The 17839-nt window shown below is 35.0% G+C and overlaps 4 protein-coding genes across 10 annotated transcripts in view; 2 read left to right on the top strand and 2 right to left on the bottom strand.

Moving 5' to 3' along the window:
* Positions 1–3514, bottom strand: part of Alkb (alpha-ketoglutarate-dependent dioxygenase AlkB) — a 38449-nt gene extending 34935 nt beyond the window's left edge. The window contains exon 1 of the mRNA XM_071712822.1: positions 3253–3514. The gene's annotated coding sequence lies outside the window, so the exon portion shown is untranslated. The remainder of the gene's footprint in view (positions 1–3252) is intronic.
* On the top strand, positions 718–2866 carry LOC139776284 (ecdysteroid-regulated 16 kDa protein-like). Its single transcript, XM_071712855.1, has 4 exons — positions 718–854; positions 1931–2044; positions 2254–2435; positions 2570–2866. The coding sequence occupies exons 1-4, from the start codon at positions 770–772 to the stop codon at positions 2651–2653; spliced, it is 465 nt and encodes a 154-aa protein (XP_071568956.1). The 5' UTR covers positions 718–769; the 3' UTR covers positions 2654–2866.
* A 1457-nt stretch (positions 3515–4971) lies between the features above and the next one.
* On the top strand, positions 4972–12072 carry LOC139776267 (NPC intracellular cholesterol transporter 2 homolog a). Of its 2 annotated transcripts, none has more exons than XM_071712838.1 (4): positions 4972–5125; positions 10134–10247; positions 10439–10620; positions 10909–12072. In XM_071712838.1, exons 1-4 carry the CDS (start codon positions 4990–4992, stop codon positions 10990–10992), a joined length of 516 nt encoding a protein of 171 aa, XP_071568939.1. In that variant the 5' UTR covers positions 4972–4989; the 3' UTR covers positions 10993–12072. The 2 variants fall into 2 exon arrangements, with proteins under 2 accessions (XP_071568939.1, XP_071568940.1); XM_071712839.1 differs by lacking the exon at positions 4972–5125 and adding an exon at positions 7781–8351.
* Positions 11436–14277, bottom strand: LOC139776265 (serine/threonine/tyrosine-interacting protein B). Of its 6 annotated transcripts, none has more exons than XM_071712829.1 (6): positions 14226–14277; positions 13984–14103; positions 13325–13440; positions 12903–13054; positions 12201–12389; positions 11436–11948 (listed from the first exon to the last, which is right to left on the bottom strand). In XM_071712829.1, exons 2-6 carry the CDS (start codon positions 14018–14020, stop codon positions 11732–11734), a joined length of 711 nt encoding a protein of 236 aa, XP_071568930.1. In that variant the 5' UTR covers positions 14021–14103; positions 14226–14277; the 3' UTR covers positions 11436–11731. The 6 variants fall into 6 exon arrangements, with proteins under 6 accessions (XP_071568930.1, XP_071568933.1, XP_071568935.1 ...); XM_071712832.1 differs by lacking the exon at positions 14226–14277 and adding an exon at positions 13768–13869 and having other exon boundaries at positions 13325–13444; positions 13988–14117; XM_071712834.1 differs by lacking the exon at positions 14226–14277 and adding an exon at positions 13783–13869 and having other exon boundaries at positions 13325–13444; positions 13988–14117.
* Between the last annotated feature and the right edge of the window lie 3562 nt (positions 14278–17839).

The raw sequence follows: 17839 nt of genomic DNA, 5'->3' as shown, positions 1-17839 counted from the left end.
TTCGACCAATCGCGTTACTCGATTCGGAAACGTACGGCCGTACGTTCCTGAATCGAGCAACGCGATTGGTCGAAATCCTACTGTTACTGTTACGAAAAAGTGTGTGTCCGGGCCCTAATGCCCGTTCTAGACTGGAGGATGATCCTACTCGCGGCTCATCCTAGTGAGTAGTGTAGACGGGTAAAAATCATGGATAATCAATGATTTTTATCCGTCTACGCTACTCACTAGGATGAGCCGCGAGTAGGATCATCCTCCAGTCTAGAACGGGCATAAGATCGATATTCAAAAACGCGTTCTTTAAAAATTGTCTGAGAAATTAGGGAATCTTCTACTGTATACTTTTATGTTGTTTTGGTCGATTAGATGTTGTGGTTCAAAGAGCAAGATAGATTTTTCGAATGGTTCCTACTTTTCATTCCTTTGAAAATTAAAGAACTGTTTTTTTTAATAATTACATATAAAAATAAGAATACACGATTGTAACATTTATACGTGTATACAATAAGGAAAAGTTCAAGCATAATTTGTCTCAATAGTTTTGTAACAAAAATTCGATGTAACGTTTCTCACATATGAACGAGAAATGAAGTTCGCGTCAAACCATTCATGAAACCATTTGCAGTGACAATAGTCTATCATTAGCGTAATGAGATAAATTACGTTTTCGTAATTTAACTCGTTAGATAAGCAGCGATGCGCTTATAAATTTAGGCGCGAGGATTGCACGCAACGTCATTAATATCTGCGTGAAAATCGTGGAAGCAACATGACGCGAATCAGTGTCGCTTTTTCGCTGTTATGTGCTCTGTGCGGCATAACATCCTCCTTTGCTTTCGTTTTCGAGGACTGCGGTAAGTGCGTACTCTAATAATTTTGGAGAATTTTTCTCCAAGAAGCAGCTATTTGAGTCAGAGAAAAAAATTGGGTAAAGAATTTTCAAGACATTTAAAAATCTTGGAAGCCCAGGGGTTCAAAGAGCTTTTGGGGGCAACTAAAACAAGTAAAAACACTGAATCAGTCTTAATAAAAATTAATAAATTAATGCGGAATATAATTAGAGCCCTATGACTCAAAAAACCTCTTCCTACTCCAAAGTATTCTGAATCACGTGAGATGTTCTTTTTTTGCTATTTCTTTGGACAATTCAAAATCAACTTTATTTGAATAAAAATGTAACTTTGATGTATTAATAAAATATATAATAATAAATATTAGTAGATAAGTTTGAAAATTGAAGGAATTACAATCATTCCGATGTATTATTAGCTTTGCTATAGAAAAATTATCTTTAGATTTGTCACAGAATTTGCAATTAAAAAGTAATTTTAAAATATCCTGTATATTATATTGGCTTTCTTCAGTTTCTTTAAAGCATTGATAAAAACCATCCATTATAAAATCGGTCATTAATTTTGATCGAAGGAAAGAAAAAACAAGTATACAAACAACAATTAAATTCGACTAAATTCATAAATGACATCAGACGATGTATAAGAATCTTATGGAATCGCTCGAAAATCCCTGTCAGTAATAGCGTATTATTAATTGCTCGGCTTTTATCGTTAATTATAAATTGGAGGGAGAACTTACTCAATGAGAATCCTTTTAATATCAAGAATGCCGGAAGCTATTAGCAACATTACACGTTAAGCTACTTAATTACGCATGCTTTGAATGTTCGTCTGATTATATATAATTATGTTGCAGCTCACACGTAATTTTCTATTATCATGAGATGTAATTACAGCAAATCAGCGATATAAAGAGAGATCGCCTTCACGCGATTCGAACGTTTATGCGATCGTTAATTAAATTCATTAATTTCAATTACATCAAATTATTACAATGCAATTTGCAAATATATTTATAATGCATATCATTTGTTTGATGATAATGTATACCTAATAAAATTTCAAATCTACTTCAGGTTCGGAGTTAGCTAAGATCAATGAGGTCGAGATTTCAAGCTGCGATGTGTCCGATGAGAAATGCGTGTTAACCCGTGGCGAGGAAATACACGTAAAAGCCAAAGTTACGCCAAGTTAGTAAAATAACTATAAGTAAGAAAATAATATTTCAGTCGCATACTTTTTTCAACGTTAGAAAAAATTTGATATTCCTGGGAAGAGCATTTTTGTATGTATAATTATCGATAAACTTAGAACTTTAAATCATAATTTTACGATAAAGATAATAATTTTATTTATAAAATATTAATTAAAAATATCATATTAATATATTTTTCTGCAGACACAGATATTACGGATGTCAAAGTATTTGCATATGGAGTGCTGCTCGATGTGCCTGTACCCTTTCCCCTGAAAAAGCCTGATGTGTGCAAAAATCCGGATTCCGGACTCAAATGTCCTTTGAAAAAGGATCAGGAGGTTAACTATAAAGCTACGTTCGTTGTGGAAAAGAAGACCCCTGCGGTAATTTCGCTTCACATTGTTAATCTATATTTCTTCTCCTTTTTCATCTATATTATTTAGTCTAGATTTTCCAAATTTTTCGATACTTAAAATTTTAATTATCTCGTTAATAAAATCATTTCCGTTTTGTTTAGTTGAGCGTCGACGTTATGTGGGAATTTAAAAACGAGAAGGACGAGAAGATTATATGCGTAAAATTCCCGGTGAAGATTGTATAAGATGTAGCTGGTATTTTTGTAGCAACTATGACAGATTATTATCGAAATAAACACGTTACCCGAAATAAGCCCTATAGTATCGAAATAAACACGTTACACGTTACCTGCGTTAGTTTTTAAACAATGGACCTCGCTACATTTTCAACGCATGTCGATACAAACTTCACGATTAAAATTGTTAAAATAAACGATAGAAAAAAATGGTCTCGATAACACTTGTATTTTTAATATTCTAATATTTTAATACTCTAGTCTTTTTTAAATACTCTCTATCTCGATGTTCATGCGCATTTTTGAAGCAAGCTCGCTCCCTCGCTTGCGATCGTTCGCGATCGCGACAAGCAAAAGTGAGAACGCCAAACGCGCGATCGTTCTCTTCAATCGCTTAATTGATTATTAATTCCGGCGCTTAACGAGAGGTTCGAGTTATTCACTGAAACGTCTTCCCGCGCGATTCACTTATTCGGAGTAGAAATCGCGCAGGCAAAAGACCCGAATTCCGAGGTTATATCTCACGCGACAGGCGGGACAACGATTCTCTTAATATTCGGATATATCGCGCTTCGAAACATTTAATTTCCCATGCACAATTCACTCACCGATTACGGCGTACTGCACACGGAGACCCGCCAAATCACAGCCGGGAGGATGATACGTACGGCGTCGTCGTCGGTGTCCAGCACGGCATTCAGCGTTCATTTCGTCCAGCGACGGCATTTCCCACTCGTTGCACACGACACGAGAAGGAACGGAATATTCGGCGTACGTTCAGCTTGCAACACACACACACACACACACACTCCGTAACCAGATTTCTTTTCGTTCGCGAGAAAGAAATTACACGATCGACACCGTCTCGCACCGTCGTTCAACGCGTCACGTATTACTTGCGTTGGCGTGACCTGTGTCTCTTGCGCGCGCCGTTACCGCCGAGCCGCCGAGAGACGTCGAACGCGATTGGCTCGCGAGTCGAGCCCCCGGGTCCGGCCAATCACGTTCCGCCGCTCCGGGCCGCCGACGCGGCGGCGCGGCGCAGCGGCATACCAGAACCAGAGTAGCGATCATGTAACTTTTTCCCTAGAGTGGAAACGTGAAAAGTGAAAAGTTTCATGTAACTATGGGCCGGTTTCACCATCTCCGATTAAGGGCCGATATCACAGTCTCCGATTAACGTGATCCTCCGATTAAACTCACTTTGCATCTCTTTCTAACTGTCCCCCTAGAAAGAGACGAAAAGACAGTTAGAAAGAGATGCAGAGTGAGTTTAATCGGAGGATCACGTTAATCGGAGACTGTGATATCGGCCCTAACTGTAACCTTCGATTAAACTCACTCTTCGTCTCTTTCTAAGGGGGCAGTTAGAAAGAGATGAAGAGTGAGTTTAATCGAAGGTTACAGTTAATCGACGTTGGTGAAACTGGCCCTATCTCTTTCTATTAGTGTTGAATAGAAAGAGATAAACTTTTCACTTTTCACGTTTCGTCCTAGGGGAAAAGTTACATGATCGCTACCCAGACGCCAACTAGGCGCGAGGCGACCGTTGAACGTTGGAAACAGCGTACCTTCGAAGTCGTGTAGAGCCAGTGTAGAGATAGAGATCATGAAATGGAAAAAAATTAAAATACTTTTAACGAAAGAAGTTATTAAATGGCGACAAACTCCACAATCATCAATAGTTAAAGAAATACGACGACGAGAATTATTAAAATTATATTTATTATATAGAAGAATAAAGAAGAGAGAAGAAAAGAAAATTCAAAAGAGATTCTGGGTCCGTCCTATATTTACCGTAAGACAAAGACTGTTGCAAGGTGCAAGTGATAATCTTATTAAAGAAATGGAAAATTCTGATCTAGAAAAATTTATAGAATATTTAAGAATGGATACACCTACATTTAATGAGTTATTAAATCTAATCAAACCACATATTGAAAAACAACGTGCAGTAAGAGAACCGATTCCTGCAGCAACTCGTCTGCAAATATGTTTACGATATTTGGCATCAGGAGAAATTTTTTTCCATTTCATGATCTTTATCTCTACAAAATAATATAAATACACAATTTTTAATACATAAATAGTTAATGTACATACTGTCAGACATGCAAAAATTGCGTCAAAGTTTACGTCACGTACACTATAGCATTTTAGTTAACTAGAGTGTATTTTGGAACGCAGCCCAGTAGTGCGATTCTGTAACTCGTTATGAGGTATCGACTATCGTTGCGCAGATATTTTATATGGTAAAAAAGCTGCGCAATTGTCGTTATAGCTCATAACGACGGCATAACGAGTTACAGAATTGCACTACAGATGGTACTGGCGAAGGGGAGGGGATGTTCTTGGTGCAGTTACGAGCACAAGCACGTGGGCGTGAGCGCCGTGAGCATTCACAAATCACAATTCACATCGTTCACAAGCCGCAAGCCGCTCCGATCTCAGATCACAAAGAGACAGGGTTGGGACGGTTGGGTAAGTTAATTTTTTTTTAACCAACAAGGGAACCTCGCATATTCGAAAAAAAGTCGTGATTTTACAATAGATCACGAAACGTTTTCTGTTGCAATTTTACGATAAGGGCTGCGTTCGGGGAGCGCGCTATTGCATCATTCTATCTTTATCACTCATCAGGTGTAAAACAAGGATAGAATAAGCAAATAGCGCTAATTAAGCGCGCTCCCCGAATCCAGCCAAGATACATTTTGAACCATCTATCGTTGATACATGATTAACAATTATAGGTTTTTTTTTTTTCGTAATTGTAGTTATCGATAGAAAACTTTGAGTTTCCTTTATTATGAATATACAGTAAAACCTCGTTTATCCGAGGTAATGTGGGGAAAGGGTACCTCGGATAAGCGAAAACTCGGATAACACGGAATAAATAAAAAAAACTCGAAAACTTCCCTTATTTTTGGTATATTTAAAATGGTACAAGGGAATTTAACCACATTAACATATAAAAATGAAAAATTAACGCCCGATTTTATCGCGAATTGCTCTAAATTAGATCGATTTCGACGCCAATCGCCAACGGTGGTCTCTCCAACACCATAATCAGCCGCGACATTGCGAATGATTTCTCCTCTCCCCAAGCTTCCAACTTTTTCTCTACACTCACGACGACTTTTTTTCGCTTCTGCGACATAGCGATGTTTTTTCATTGACTGTTGAAGCCCAACTGTTAAATTCTACCTCACAACCGCGGAGAACAAAGCGTGTACTAACAAGCGTGGTTAAACTCGTGCGTGGTTAAACAAAAAAGTAGCGATCGCAAACTACATACATACTTCGCGCGCATCGCATAGCAGCGAAGCGCCATCCGTTTCATCCGAATTTTTCCGTATTATCCGAGCGCACAGCTCGGTTAACGCGGAGTGCTCGGATAAGTCCAGTGGCTCGGATAACGCGGAGCCTCGGTTGATCGAAGGCCGGATAAACGAGGTTTTACTGTACAATTGACTGTGATAGATTTTCAATCATTTCTTCTCGATAAATTCCAATAATACGATAGAAAACAATAATATACTATAAGAATTCTATATAGCGTATGCCAACGATTGAATCCGCTTTCAACAGAGAATGAAAAAAAAAAAGATAGGAAACGATAACATTTATGTCGGAAACACGATAGGTTACGATAGGAAACGATACAAGCCAAATCTACAATGGCTGCATTCCAATATTCACTGTCAGTACTGCAAATCTATATTTTATGTCACGTATACTATAGATTTTCAGTACTGAAAGTTGCTGACGGTGAATATCGGAATGCAGCCAATGTGTTCTTTGCTTTCTGTTTTTCTGCACTTAACCTCTCTGCGACTATCTCGTATTTCGCAATTCCGTCGCGTAACGCGATGTTTTTTGTTCTCTGTCGCCCAAGATAAAAATTGACGAACTTCAGAAGAGACAAGAAACATCATCATTCCATTACGCGACGGAATTGCGAGATACGAAATAGTCGCAAAGAGGTTAAGAGCAGAAAACAGGAAGCTGTAAGATATGCAGTAGTCAGCGTTTCCCGCCATTTTGTTTTCTACCTAAGGTTTCCGTCGTAGCGGCGTGGTTAGTCACGTGACAGCGCTGGTAGCAGTGCGAACCTTCAGTACCGACTATTCGCGCAACTTGATTGGTTAAGGGGATCCTAAAGCCGTCTGTAATACCTACACTCGTACTTTAACAATATTTGCTTCGTATAAAAATTCTACAACTTGATGTTACAAAATGAGGGTGCAGGTCCATTCAGTAGACATCAAGGAATATCATACCGTTTGTAGAATTAGGCTGAGACTCCAAACAAAAAAGTTAAACGAAAAGTACGATTACGTGAACGTAAAGGTCTTTCTAAATCGTACTTTTCGTTTAACTTTTTTGTTTGGAGTCTCAGCCTAATTCTACAAACGGTATGATATTCCTTGATGTCTACTTGATGTCCAATGGAGCGATGAATCCAAGTATCTGTTTGAGACAATGGAATACGATATATTCAACGTGCTTCTGGCAAAAGATTTAATTAACGTTACCAAGTTCTGACTGTAAAACATGGTGGCGGAAATATGGGGTTGCTTTCATGTTGAAGGAATTGGACCATTGCACCGTGTAACGGATATTCCTACTGCCGAAGGCTACGTGAATGTTTTGAAGGTTTTATCTTTTGCAAATAAAAATTTGACCACTAAATGGATTTTTTTTTAAGATGACAATGATCCAAAAACATTCAAAATTTGTTGTAATGTAATTTAATAATTTCTTCGAAAGTTTATCTGTACAACCATTTGTCTTCTCAAAAAGTACCTATATAATTTTATTGTAGATTATATTTTCAATTTTATAATGTTGTATCTATTGTTGTATATATTTAATGTTGTATCAATTTTATAATGTATATTGTAAAGTAAATTGTAAGAAAATTTTATTGTGTAGGTATTATATTTTTAATTTTGTAACTTTTGTAATTTTTTACAATGTTGTATATATATATTATAAAGTAAATTGTAAGAGAAATAAAATAAATGTAAAAATGTAAAAAAAAATGCATTGTAAATAAAAGAGGACCGCCGGTCGGAATCGGCGGGGGTGGTGGAGGGCCTCTAGGTTGACCTATTTCTATCGGATGAAATCAGATAGAAACAGGTCACATATCAGAAGATATTTAAACTAACATTTTTAAATTAAATATAATAGTCAAATTAAATATATCTTATTAAAATGTTTTGATAAAACACATTTGTACGATTGATTCGTTGATGAATTGTAATTAAATTAATGTTAAACAAAACATTAAGAAATATATAATAAAAAAATAGCACGCGTCTGTGATGTCTAATTAAAGTAAAAAAAAAAGTAAACAAATATTATAAGGTAAAAAAGTCTCGAAAAGGTAACTGATTGTTAAAAAAAAAGAAATATCCATCATTGAAAAGATAGTGAACTTCCAATCAGCTCGATCGGTACCTCGGTAACAAGAAAAGCGAATCGAGGCGCTCTTTTGTTAGGTAGGGAGATGTGTGTGTGTGACATATTTTGAGACAACTACGGACTACGGAGTCAGTAGTGTCAGTACGGAGTGTGGCACGTTATTAGCCACGCAGAAGCCGTAGTAGCAAGATGACTCGGGTGACGATCGTCGTGTTCACGCTTTTCTACGCGTTATATTATTCTACGTCCTGTCACGCCGTCACATTTGAAGATTGCGGTGAGTAGTGTGCGCTTGTTATCGCTAATCTGGAACTGGGCAAATCATTTTGCAATAAATTCACGCTGAATAAAAGATATATAATAATACTTATTAATAATACTAATCACGCGATGCTGAAGGGGTGCTGCGTTTTCGGTAAATTGTTTATTGTGCGTGTAGAAGTTTAAATTTTGATAGGGAAATTGAAATTATTATAACAAATAAATAAATTAAATAAAAAAAATTAAATAAACAATTCATAAATAAATTAACTATGCAAAGTTAAGTTAATTATCATCAATTATCGTCGATGATAATTAATAACTATTATAATTATTAACTAAAATAATGTTGAATTTTTAGAGAATTATTTGTCACGTTATCGTTCAGAATCACGAAAGGGACAAGGGTATATATATTTTAAGAAACAAAAGAGGCAAGGAAAGATCCATTCCTCTTAACGACACTTTCTGAAGTTTTTTTTGTCTACTTTCGAAGCTTATTTGTTAGATATGCATCTGTCGCAGATAGCGAGCAGGAAAGTGTAATGTATATGTATCCATGTGATTAAAAAAGAGCGGATTCAGTGGATCTAATTTCAAAGAGTTCAGATTTCAACAAAATATAATTTACTTCTAGATATCTAGGAAGCACGTGCTTTTAATACCAAAAGATAACGAACGATAAATGTATTCATTATCAATTATCATCCTTTTATACATTCATGCTGTCTAAAATTAATAAATTCCATGCAGTGAAATAGTCACGATTCACGTCATTTCGATTTCAAACTAAAAATATATTTATAATGCGTTTTTTCTCTTTATTATAGTTGCACTATTTTCTTCGCCTATTTTGATTCCGTATTCACCATATACACATTTTTTATTTTAAAGGGAAATGTTCTACTTCGGAAAAGACAGCAAGGGAATCTCTTGTTAATATCTAACAAAGTTTTATTAAATATATATATATTTTTACCGAACAGCGTTGTTTGTCTCCCAATCAAACCAAAGGCTGATTACGTTATCAGTAATATGTGTCCGGTTTAAAATGAAGAATGTGACGCATATTTTCATAGTCTGAAAATGGTGACTCGCACCTATTAAGTCATGTTACACGAGAATTGAGTTATCATTAAAGATATCAATGCATAACAAAGGAGGACAAAGAACGAAGCGCATTGCTGGTGCCGTCGACCGTATTATTATCTAATTGTAGGATACTTTCTACAAGGAACTTGTCCACTAGAAATTATAACAAAATTTCGAGAAATTTTGTTAGCGAACATAATTAAAATTCTTGAAATTTTATTACCACACGTTTTGTTATTAATCCAATTTCTCAAGATAATCTTTGTTATAATTACAAAAATAATAATACAAAATTTTCATTAATTATACTTTAATTATTTTTTTTATGGAAATTTATACAAATGAAATTGAATGTGGTTTTACCTATTTATTACGAAATTAGAACAGTCCACTTTTTAAATTATTTAACACTTAATTATTTTCGAGCATATTTAATATATTACTTAATATATGGAGGGGTTAAAGCCATAGTGGTGTAAGTCACTTTTTTTAACCTATCGAGTTAAGTTCATAGATGCAGTCTACACATGCAGATATGTTGAAAAAAGAAGAAAAAAAAGTGGTCAAAAAAATTGACTTACACCACTATGGCTTTAATCCCTCCATATATACCTAATATTTATTTAATATATTTAGACTTTGTGATTTTAATTTAACACATATTTAGGACTTAATATAATTCATACTCATTTACATTACATTTTAGGCTCAACATTAGGCAAATTCACGGAAGTATTGGTCTCGGGATGTAAAACGTCTGATGAAAAATGTGTTTTAGAGCGCGGCGCTAACGCATCTATATCCATCAAATTTACACCTAGTGAGTACGAGAATTATATACAAAATCGCATATCCAATTTATCGGTAAGAGAATTCGATTTTAAATTGATGATATTAAAACTATTTCAATTATTAGTTACATATTATCTAAGATCTATGTTATTAATAGATAGTCATTTTGTAATTGCGATGTTTTTGCGTGCACATTTTATAATTGTTTCTCTTTTGCAGATAAAGATATCTCAGTAGTCAATGTACGTGTATACGGCGTAGTGTTAGACGTTCCGGTACCTTTTCCATTAGACAAGCCTGACGCGTGCAAGGATCCAGACGATGGAATCGATTGTCCTTTACACAAGGATCAAGAGTATCATTATACGACCACGCTGCTTGTGCAGAAGCAGTATCCTCGGGTAATCAACATTTAAAATTCATATTTAACCGTTTCGATTTTTTAGATTCAAGTTTATTTAGATTTTATTGATATTTGGATATAATTTGAGTGGAATGTTTAATTTAATTTATATCTCTTGGACAACTAGTTAACAAGTTTTATTCTAATAATTTAAAAACTTATAATTCCTTACCTGTAATTTATTAAATATACTAACTTAGCCGTTAAGAATATTTTTTTATATGTACAATAAAGTTATTAAACTTGTGTGTATAATTAAAAATTTATAATTTTTATTATCTTTCAGGTAAACGTCTATATTAAGTGGGAGTTTATAAATGAGAAAGGCGAAAAAATAGTGTGCATAGAATTTCCAGCTAAAGTTAAGTGATTCAAAAGATTATTTCAACAACTAGGGAATAAAGAAAAATACTAAAGATTATACCTTGATAAATATAAATGTGCCATTTTCTAGATAAAATATTTTGACATATTTAATACATTATTTCATTTCAAATATTACCATATCAATGCATATTGATAAGAAAAATAAATAAATGAAATAAAAATAAAAAGGGGATCCTCATTGTTGATATATATACCTGTATTTAAATTTCAAATTTTTTAACTTGACATTTAAGTTTTTAACTATAAACGATTTAGAATGTCGTAAGATAAAAATGTGTATAATGCAGATTAATTCTATACGTTAATCCGTGAGTATTTTTTATTCAGTACTTTATCAGGTATTTCTAACTTGATATTTTTCTTTGTAACTATTTCACTACTACCTTAAAGCACCTGTAAGTAAGAAATGAAGTAGAACTTCCTAAGTTAATGAATCATTGATCTAATCAATCGTTTATTTTAATTGAGTTAAACGTTAGTCGTTGCTATTGAAAGCTAACAACATTGATATTCAGATTTAGCTAAAAAAAAATTTTTTTTTAAATCGTACTATATACACACCTGTAGTAAAAACGATGGGTAAAGAATAGAAGAAATAAAATAAAAATAAGAATTGAAAGAAAGTACAGAAAACTCGAATAAAAAAAGGAAAACTATTTTCGTTTATCCGATCTAATACTTGGTAACTTTGGTCTTCTCTCCCCACTTTTTATAAATTATCATCAACTGTCCATCATATTTTCGACCGTATCTTGCGATTGATTGTCCATTTCAATCTGATGGATTGTTCGTTTGCTACGTTGAATTTCCGAACTTTGATGATCCTTTTTCAGCGTCTTCTCCGCCTGGTAGATGGGCTCATATTCCTTTAGTTGTGTCATAAAACCTTCGTTTGGATTTATACAGAATCTTCTTTCCTGCACCATCGTGTATGCGCGCCTAAAATAAATATTGCAGATTTTTCGATATTGTAATTTCAGTAAACAGAAATGTATAATTAATATAACGTATAATTAATATAATTACAGAGAATAATATGTAAAATAAATGTACGATTCTGTAATTCAGTTTATCAATCATTGTTTATCGTCATTTATCAATTTATCAATATTTTATAATTCAGACGAAAATGTACAAAAACATGTGTGACGATATGTATAGATATTCTTTTAGAGAAAAGAAAAAACTTACGTTTGTGAAAGTTCATACGTTTCCATAACATATGCCAAGACTAATGCGGCGGATCTCGAAATACCAGCATTTCCATGAACTAAGACTCGGCCGCCCGAAATCAAGGCTTCATCAATGAATGCCTTTACCTTTTTGAAATGTTGAATGATATTTTCCGTTATTGTGTCAGCGATCTCCAAAACTAGGTATCTGTAGAAAACAGAAATATACAAAATATAATCATAATTAAATATTAACCATTAAATGAAATTTAAAGAAAAAGAGGAAATGCAACCATTAGTAATTAAAAATAATAGAAAGGATAGTACTAAAGAAAATCAGAAATTAGAACTTTTTAAGTTTATAGAGCTGTTCTCTTCTTTGTTAAGCAACTATTAATAAGTTATTGCAATTAAGATCATATATGGCGATCGTGGCGCAGAGTGATGTGCGCTGCTTTAGTGAGCCGAAGATGCGGGGTTCAAATCTGATCCAAAATTCGTTGGATTTGATCGCTACAATCATCTCGGATGGTGATGACAACCCACGAAGAGTATCTTGCCACGAGAACCGCTCTGTATTTGGAGAGGAAACCGATTCTCAAAGTTGTGGGTTGATCAGTAGACTGACAACCCACCCCAGAAAACAAAATTTTATCTCAAAACCTCAAAAATTCTGTGGAGGCCGATAGATAGATAGATTGATTGAATTAAGATCACGTACTTGAAGCTGTTGGGGAAGTTTGGCCTTATAAGGTTTGCCTCGATAGTATGTCTGACGCAAACTATGTGTGTTATTCCATGGTCAAGCAAAGACTGCAATTTGGAGCGACTGGCAGCACTGTAAGGACCGAGAAATACGCCAGGTACTACTTCCTGTAACACACAGTAGAAATAGTTATACATATGAAATTAATGACATATAATTTTTTTGTTAAAATAAGAAAGCGCAAGAAAATTAAGCTAAATTATAATAAGTAATTTAATATTAAGGTAATTAATTTTTTGTAAACTTTAAAGAGTTGTGAGTTAAAAAGAAAGTTTTATAGATCTACATTCGCACATTTGTTTATCGATAGAATAGATTATTGGTGGTAAAGTTTGGCCGAATATTTTGTACTTATTATGCCAAATTGACATAATCACCTGCATGTGTCTCCTCATTGTATAAGTCCAGTCCTTCATCTTCTCTAACGGGAAGACGTTAGAAATTTCAGGACATTCTTGGTCAGATTCTGATTCAGTGGTGCCTCTTCCGCCGCCTTCCTGCAATTGAGAATTAATATCTTTTAAATTATTTATGAACTTTAAAGGATCGCAAGACATTATGTCTCGAAATCAATTTCATATTTGTACCCGGTTGTACGTTAAATGTATACATTTTTTCCTTGGAACAAAATTTTCATCGTTTAAGGAAAAAATCCTGTGGCTTTTTCTCTAAAAGTTGATTATACATCAGTAAAGTTAAGAGAAAGGACTAGCTGAATTTGTTTCAGACCTTAATATTACAAACTAAGATATTAAAAGTATTGTGAAATATAATAAAGGGTTATGCTAATAAGTTTTTTAACTGCGGCATTTTTCCGTACTTGAACCGAACATACATCCATGCCCGAGAGAAAAAGGAAACTGAAGATATGAAGTTCGCTCGGAATAGGACAAATGAGATAAATCTGGTGTCAATGCCACTGCTAAAATCCAAATAATGCACATCTCTGTTTAATCGCTGTTTACTCTCTCGGATAGCGTCGCGTGGCCCAATGTTGAATATTGCCCTTTATCGACGTCCTTTCATGCCGATATACTTGCCGTTAAACGAACGATCGAATTATTAATCGTCATCGTCGGCGCTATGTAATGATGCAGATGCAGGGATACGTGACTTCATAACCTATCATTTATTATGGCTGTGTTCCAAAATTCACCTGTCAACAGTGAACAGTGTCAACGCTGGAAATCTATAGTACCCGTGACGTACGCTATAGATTTTCAGCGCTGGCGATAGTGGCGATGAATTTTGAAACACGTGTATATGCAATGAACTCGCCTGTAGAGTGTAGAGAACTTTCGCAGAAAGTCACAATAGGCTGTTCGTTTTAGTTGAACTTCTCGCACAGTTCATCTTTTCTCTTTTTCTCTCCAACGTGAAAAGAAAAAGAACAAAAGATGAACCGTGCAAGAAGTACAGCTAAAACGAATCGGCCTAAAAAGTCACATCCGGATTGTAAGTGTGAGAGAGAGAGAGAGAGAGAGAGAGAGAGAGAGAGAGAGAGAGAGAGAGAGAGAGAGAGAGAGAGAGAGAGAGAACGAAGAATAAAGAGATAATAGATTGCCCCCTATCTCTCTTTCTCTTTCTTTAACTTTTTTTCTGTCATTAGTGACCCTATAGGGCCGATATCACAGTCTCCGATTAACGTGATCCTCCGATTAAACTCACTCTTTGTCTCTTTCTAGGGGGACAGTTAGAAAGAGATGCAGAGTGAGTTTAATCGGAGGATCACGTTAATCGGAGACTGTGATATCGGCCCCTAATCTGGAGTTGTGTCCTCTCGCGATGTCTCCACGATTAATTCGGAATAGTTTCGTTATTGTCTCGATTTTTTCTTCTATTGTAAAAGAAGAAATTTAAAAAAAAATACAAAAGACGTGGGTTTCTCCCACAAGTTTGATGGATATAATATTGCTGTTTGTGTGTTACATAATATCGTTGATAATGTTTATTTATTATTAACTAAAGTTTAGTATATTGCCTTCTTTCCTTCGTATAATATACTGGTCACGCCTTCTGTCGGCGACCGATTAGTATCGACCGGCGCTATCAGAGAGCGCGAGCAGTTCCGTTTTCTCGTTACATAATCGTTTTTATGTTAATTGTACCCTTGTTTACTCCAATTCTAATGCTCTTCTGCAATACAACAGATAATCTTGCATCTTTTATTGTATCATTATTATGCTTGACTCGAAATTTTGTTTAAAGTATCTCTATGTATTTTGGTATAATTTAATATGTTTACATTTAGTTATTATCTCTGTTTAAGAATTTAGCTTAATATATAAGTAGATCTTACGAGACGTATATTTACACACGGCTCCATGTATTAGCATTATAAAAAAGCGCAACTTATATATAATTATGTCAAACAGAACTGTTCCTATATATACTAGCTGTATTTTATTTTCCTTTTAATAAAAAAGAAGGGGAAAGTTACATAAGTGTGATTCGGTGCGCGCAATCAGTAATATTTGCGTGATATGGTGAAGAAGGGAGTACCACGAACCTATATTATTCGGAGATTTATAATTATCTATAAATTTGTTTTTTATTGCAAACACTCCTAATACTAATTGCGTTTGTTCTGTTATTTTCGACAGCTTAATATGCCAGCTTTCAATAAATTATTTATAATGTTTTATTCGTTCATCGATTGTCTGCTTGTCGAGATGAAATCGAGAAAATAGAAATATTTTGCGCAGCCTTTAACGTGTTAATAAAATATAAAATCTACGAATGGTAAATAAGAAGAGAAAGTGTAAGGACGGTAGAAACTTGTCAGCATGACGATTGCAATAGAGACAATTAATATGATAATAAGTTTTCATGCGCTACTTGCACGAGTGGTAATATTTCCTATAACGTACATTTTTTAGATATTTTAAATGTGCGTTTAAATATAGAATATTACACGATTTTAATGGCAAAAATATACTTATGTAATGAAAAGTGTTGGCGCTATTACGACTTCTTTCGCTAATTACTTCGGGATTTGATTGGCGGTTGCACATTCATCTAATTAATCATCTCTCTTTTTTCTATCTAAATATGGCGAAAATGATTCGTCATGAAGGAATAAATGGCTTAATAATACCTATCAGTTCTATTGCATATAATTTTATACACTATACATTTCAATATATTTTTATTATATGTGTGTACATGTGTATTGATTCTTCAAAAAATGATAAATAATTAAATAAGATGATAAATAACATGTTACTCATAAATTTTAACGTCACGCGAATTATAAATCGTCTAAAGTGGATTTAATACCGAAATTATAAACATTAATAAATTCTCAACATAATGTAAAGCTTTTTGAAACCAAGTAGCGGCGGATGTAAGGCGAGGTAATTTATCAAACGCTTCTTTCATTCATATTGTAGCGCGCGATATCTCAAAGTGCATGTCGATCTCGCGGTTTGTCAGAAATAAATCATGCGTACGTCCGGCATTATAACGAAAGATCGGTGATATGTATAAACGGTTCTCCCTCGGTTTCTTTGAACTTTTCGCGGCAGGACGTTAAGAAAGGTGTTGTAGCTGCTTTCCAAAAATAATAGATGGTCTGAAAAACGTTTTGCTATACGGATCGTTATCCGGCGTCATGGCGAGCGTTGTGTCGCGCAATTTGGGCCTCGTGCCAGTAGAAAGGATTCTTCCGTTTTATCTTCTTGTTTATCTCCGACATCTTTCCCGAGTCTCCAATATTCTAAAATACAAGACATTTTTTTCAGAGAGAGAATACATGCAATTTTTAATAATAATTAAATTTGACATAATCTTAATGTAAAGGGGAGAGATCTTTCATCGCCCATATTATCGCGCGATTAACATGATTACAGTTATGAAATTAAAATATGTCATTAGACTCGTGAAAATGTTAACAAATTAATAAACAGCTATACGAGTCAGGCGCGGTACGTGGTGCGCAAGTAAAGAAATTAATAGCTATACAGAAGTAACGAATTACAATGTACATAATATACATATACATCTATTCCAACTTGATAAACTGCGCGCCGATTATTCGTCAGACTTGAAACACAGCTATAATAGATGTATATGTATATTATATACACTGTAATTCGTTACAGTGTATATAATAACTTCTGTAACTATTAATTTCTTTACTTGCGCACCACGTACCGCGCTTGACTCGTATAGCTGTTTATTAATTTGTTGTTATGAAATTATATACCATGCACATACCCTTCACTCGCGGGCACTGCGAATCGCGCGAATAAAGAACGTGCAAAAATGACATTCCTTATCTTCAGAATTCATTAATATGTTAAATGTGTCTTAGCAATAGAAGCGTGTAATGTCATAGAATATATAGCGTAACAGCCCGTTACGTTTCCTACATATCTGTATCGTATATCGCGTTGAAAACCATTACCGACAATCGCGCCGGGTCTCAATAATTATTAATCTGCAAATCGCCCGACAGGAAGATTAGCGGCGTGTAATAACACGCGTCGGTTTTTTCTTATCCTTTCGCGGCGTGATTTTCGAATGCAGGAAACGCGCAGTAGGTATGCAGAACGCTTTCGGACATCGTTGGGCGTCGAGGAGGGTGAGCTGGGACGAGGGGCGGAGGAGAACGACGCAATTTGGTTACGAACTGTTTAATGACTTTTACAACGCGCTTCTGGTTGCAGAATCGGCGGCGCGGTTTCTTCCGGGATACGGTAATACGGTTCTCCTTCGATCGCCAACGCCACGCTTTCGCGATGAAAGTTCGTATGTGTATATGTGCGTGCGGCTTGTACAGTTTCAATGCGTCGCTCGCGAACGATTTGTTTTGTAGCGACGCGGGGCTCGCGGAAAATGCGAAACGAATCACTTCCGTGGGAATCGCGATGTTCCGTTGCACTCGGTTA

This window comes from Temnothorax nylanderi, unplaced genomic scaffold, assembly GCF_030848795.1.
Source record: "Temnothorax nylanderi isolate EJ_2023f unplaced genomic scaffold, tnyl_v1.0 TNYL_tig0116_pilon, whole genome shotgun sequence".
Classification (NCBI taxonomy): Eukaryota; Metazoa; Arthropoda; class Insecta; order Hymenoptera; family Formicidae; genus Temnothorax; species Temnothorax nylanderi.
Note: the sequence above shows the minus strand (reverse complement) of the source record. Positions and strands in the feature narration are given on the sequence as shown.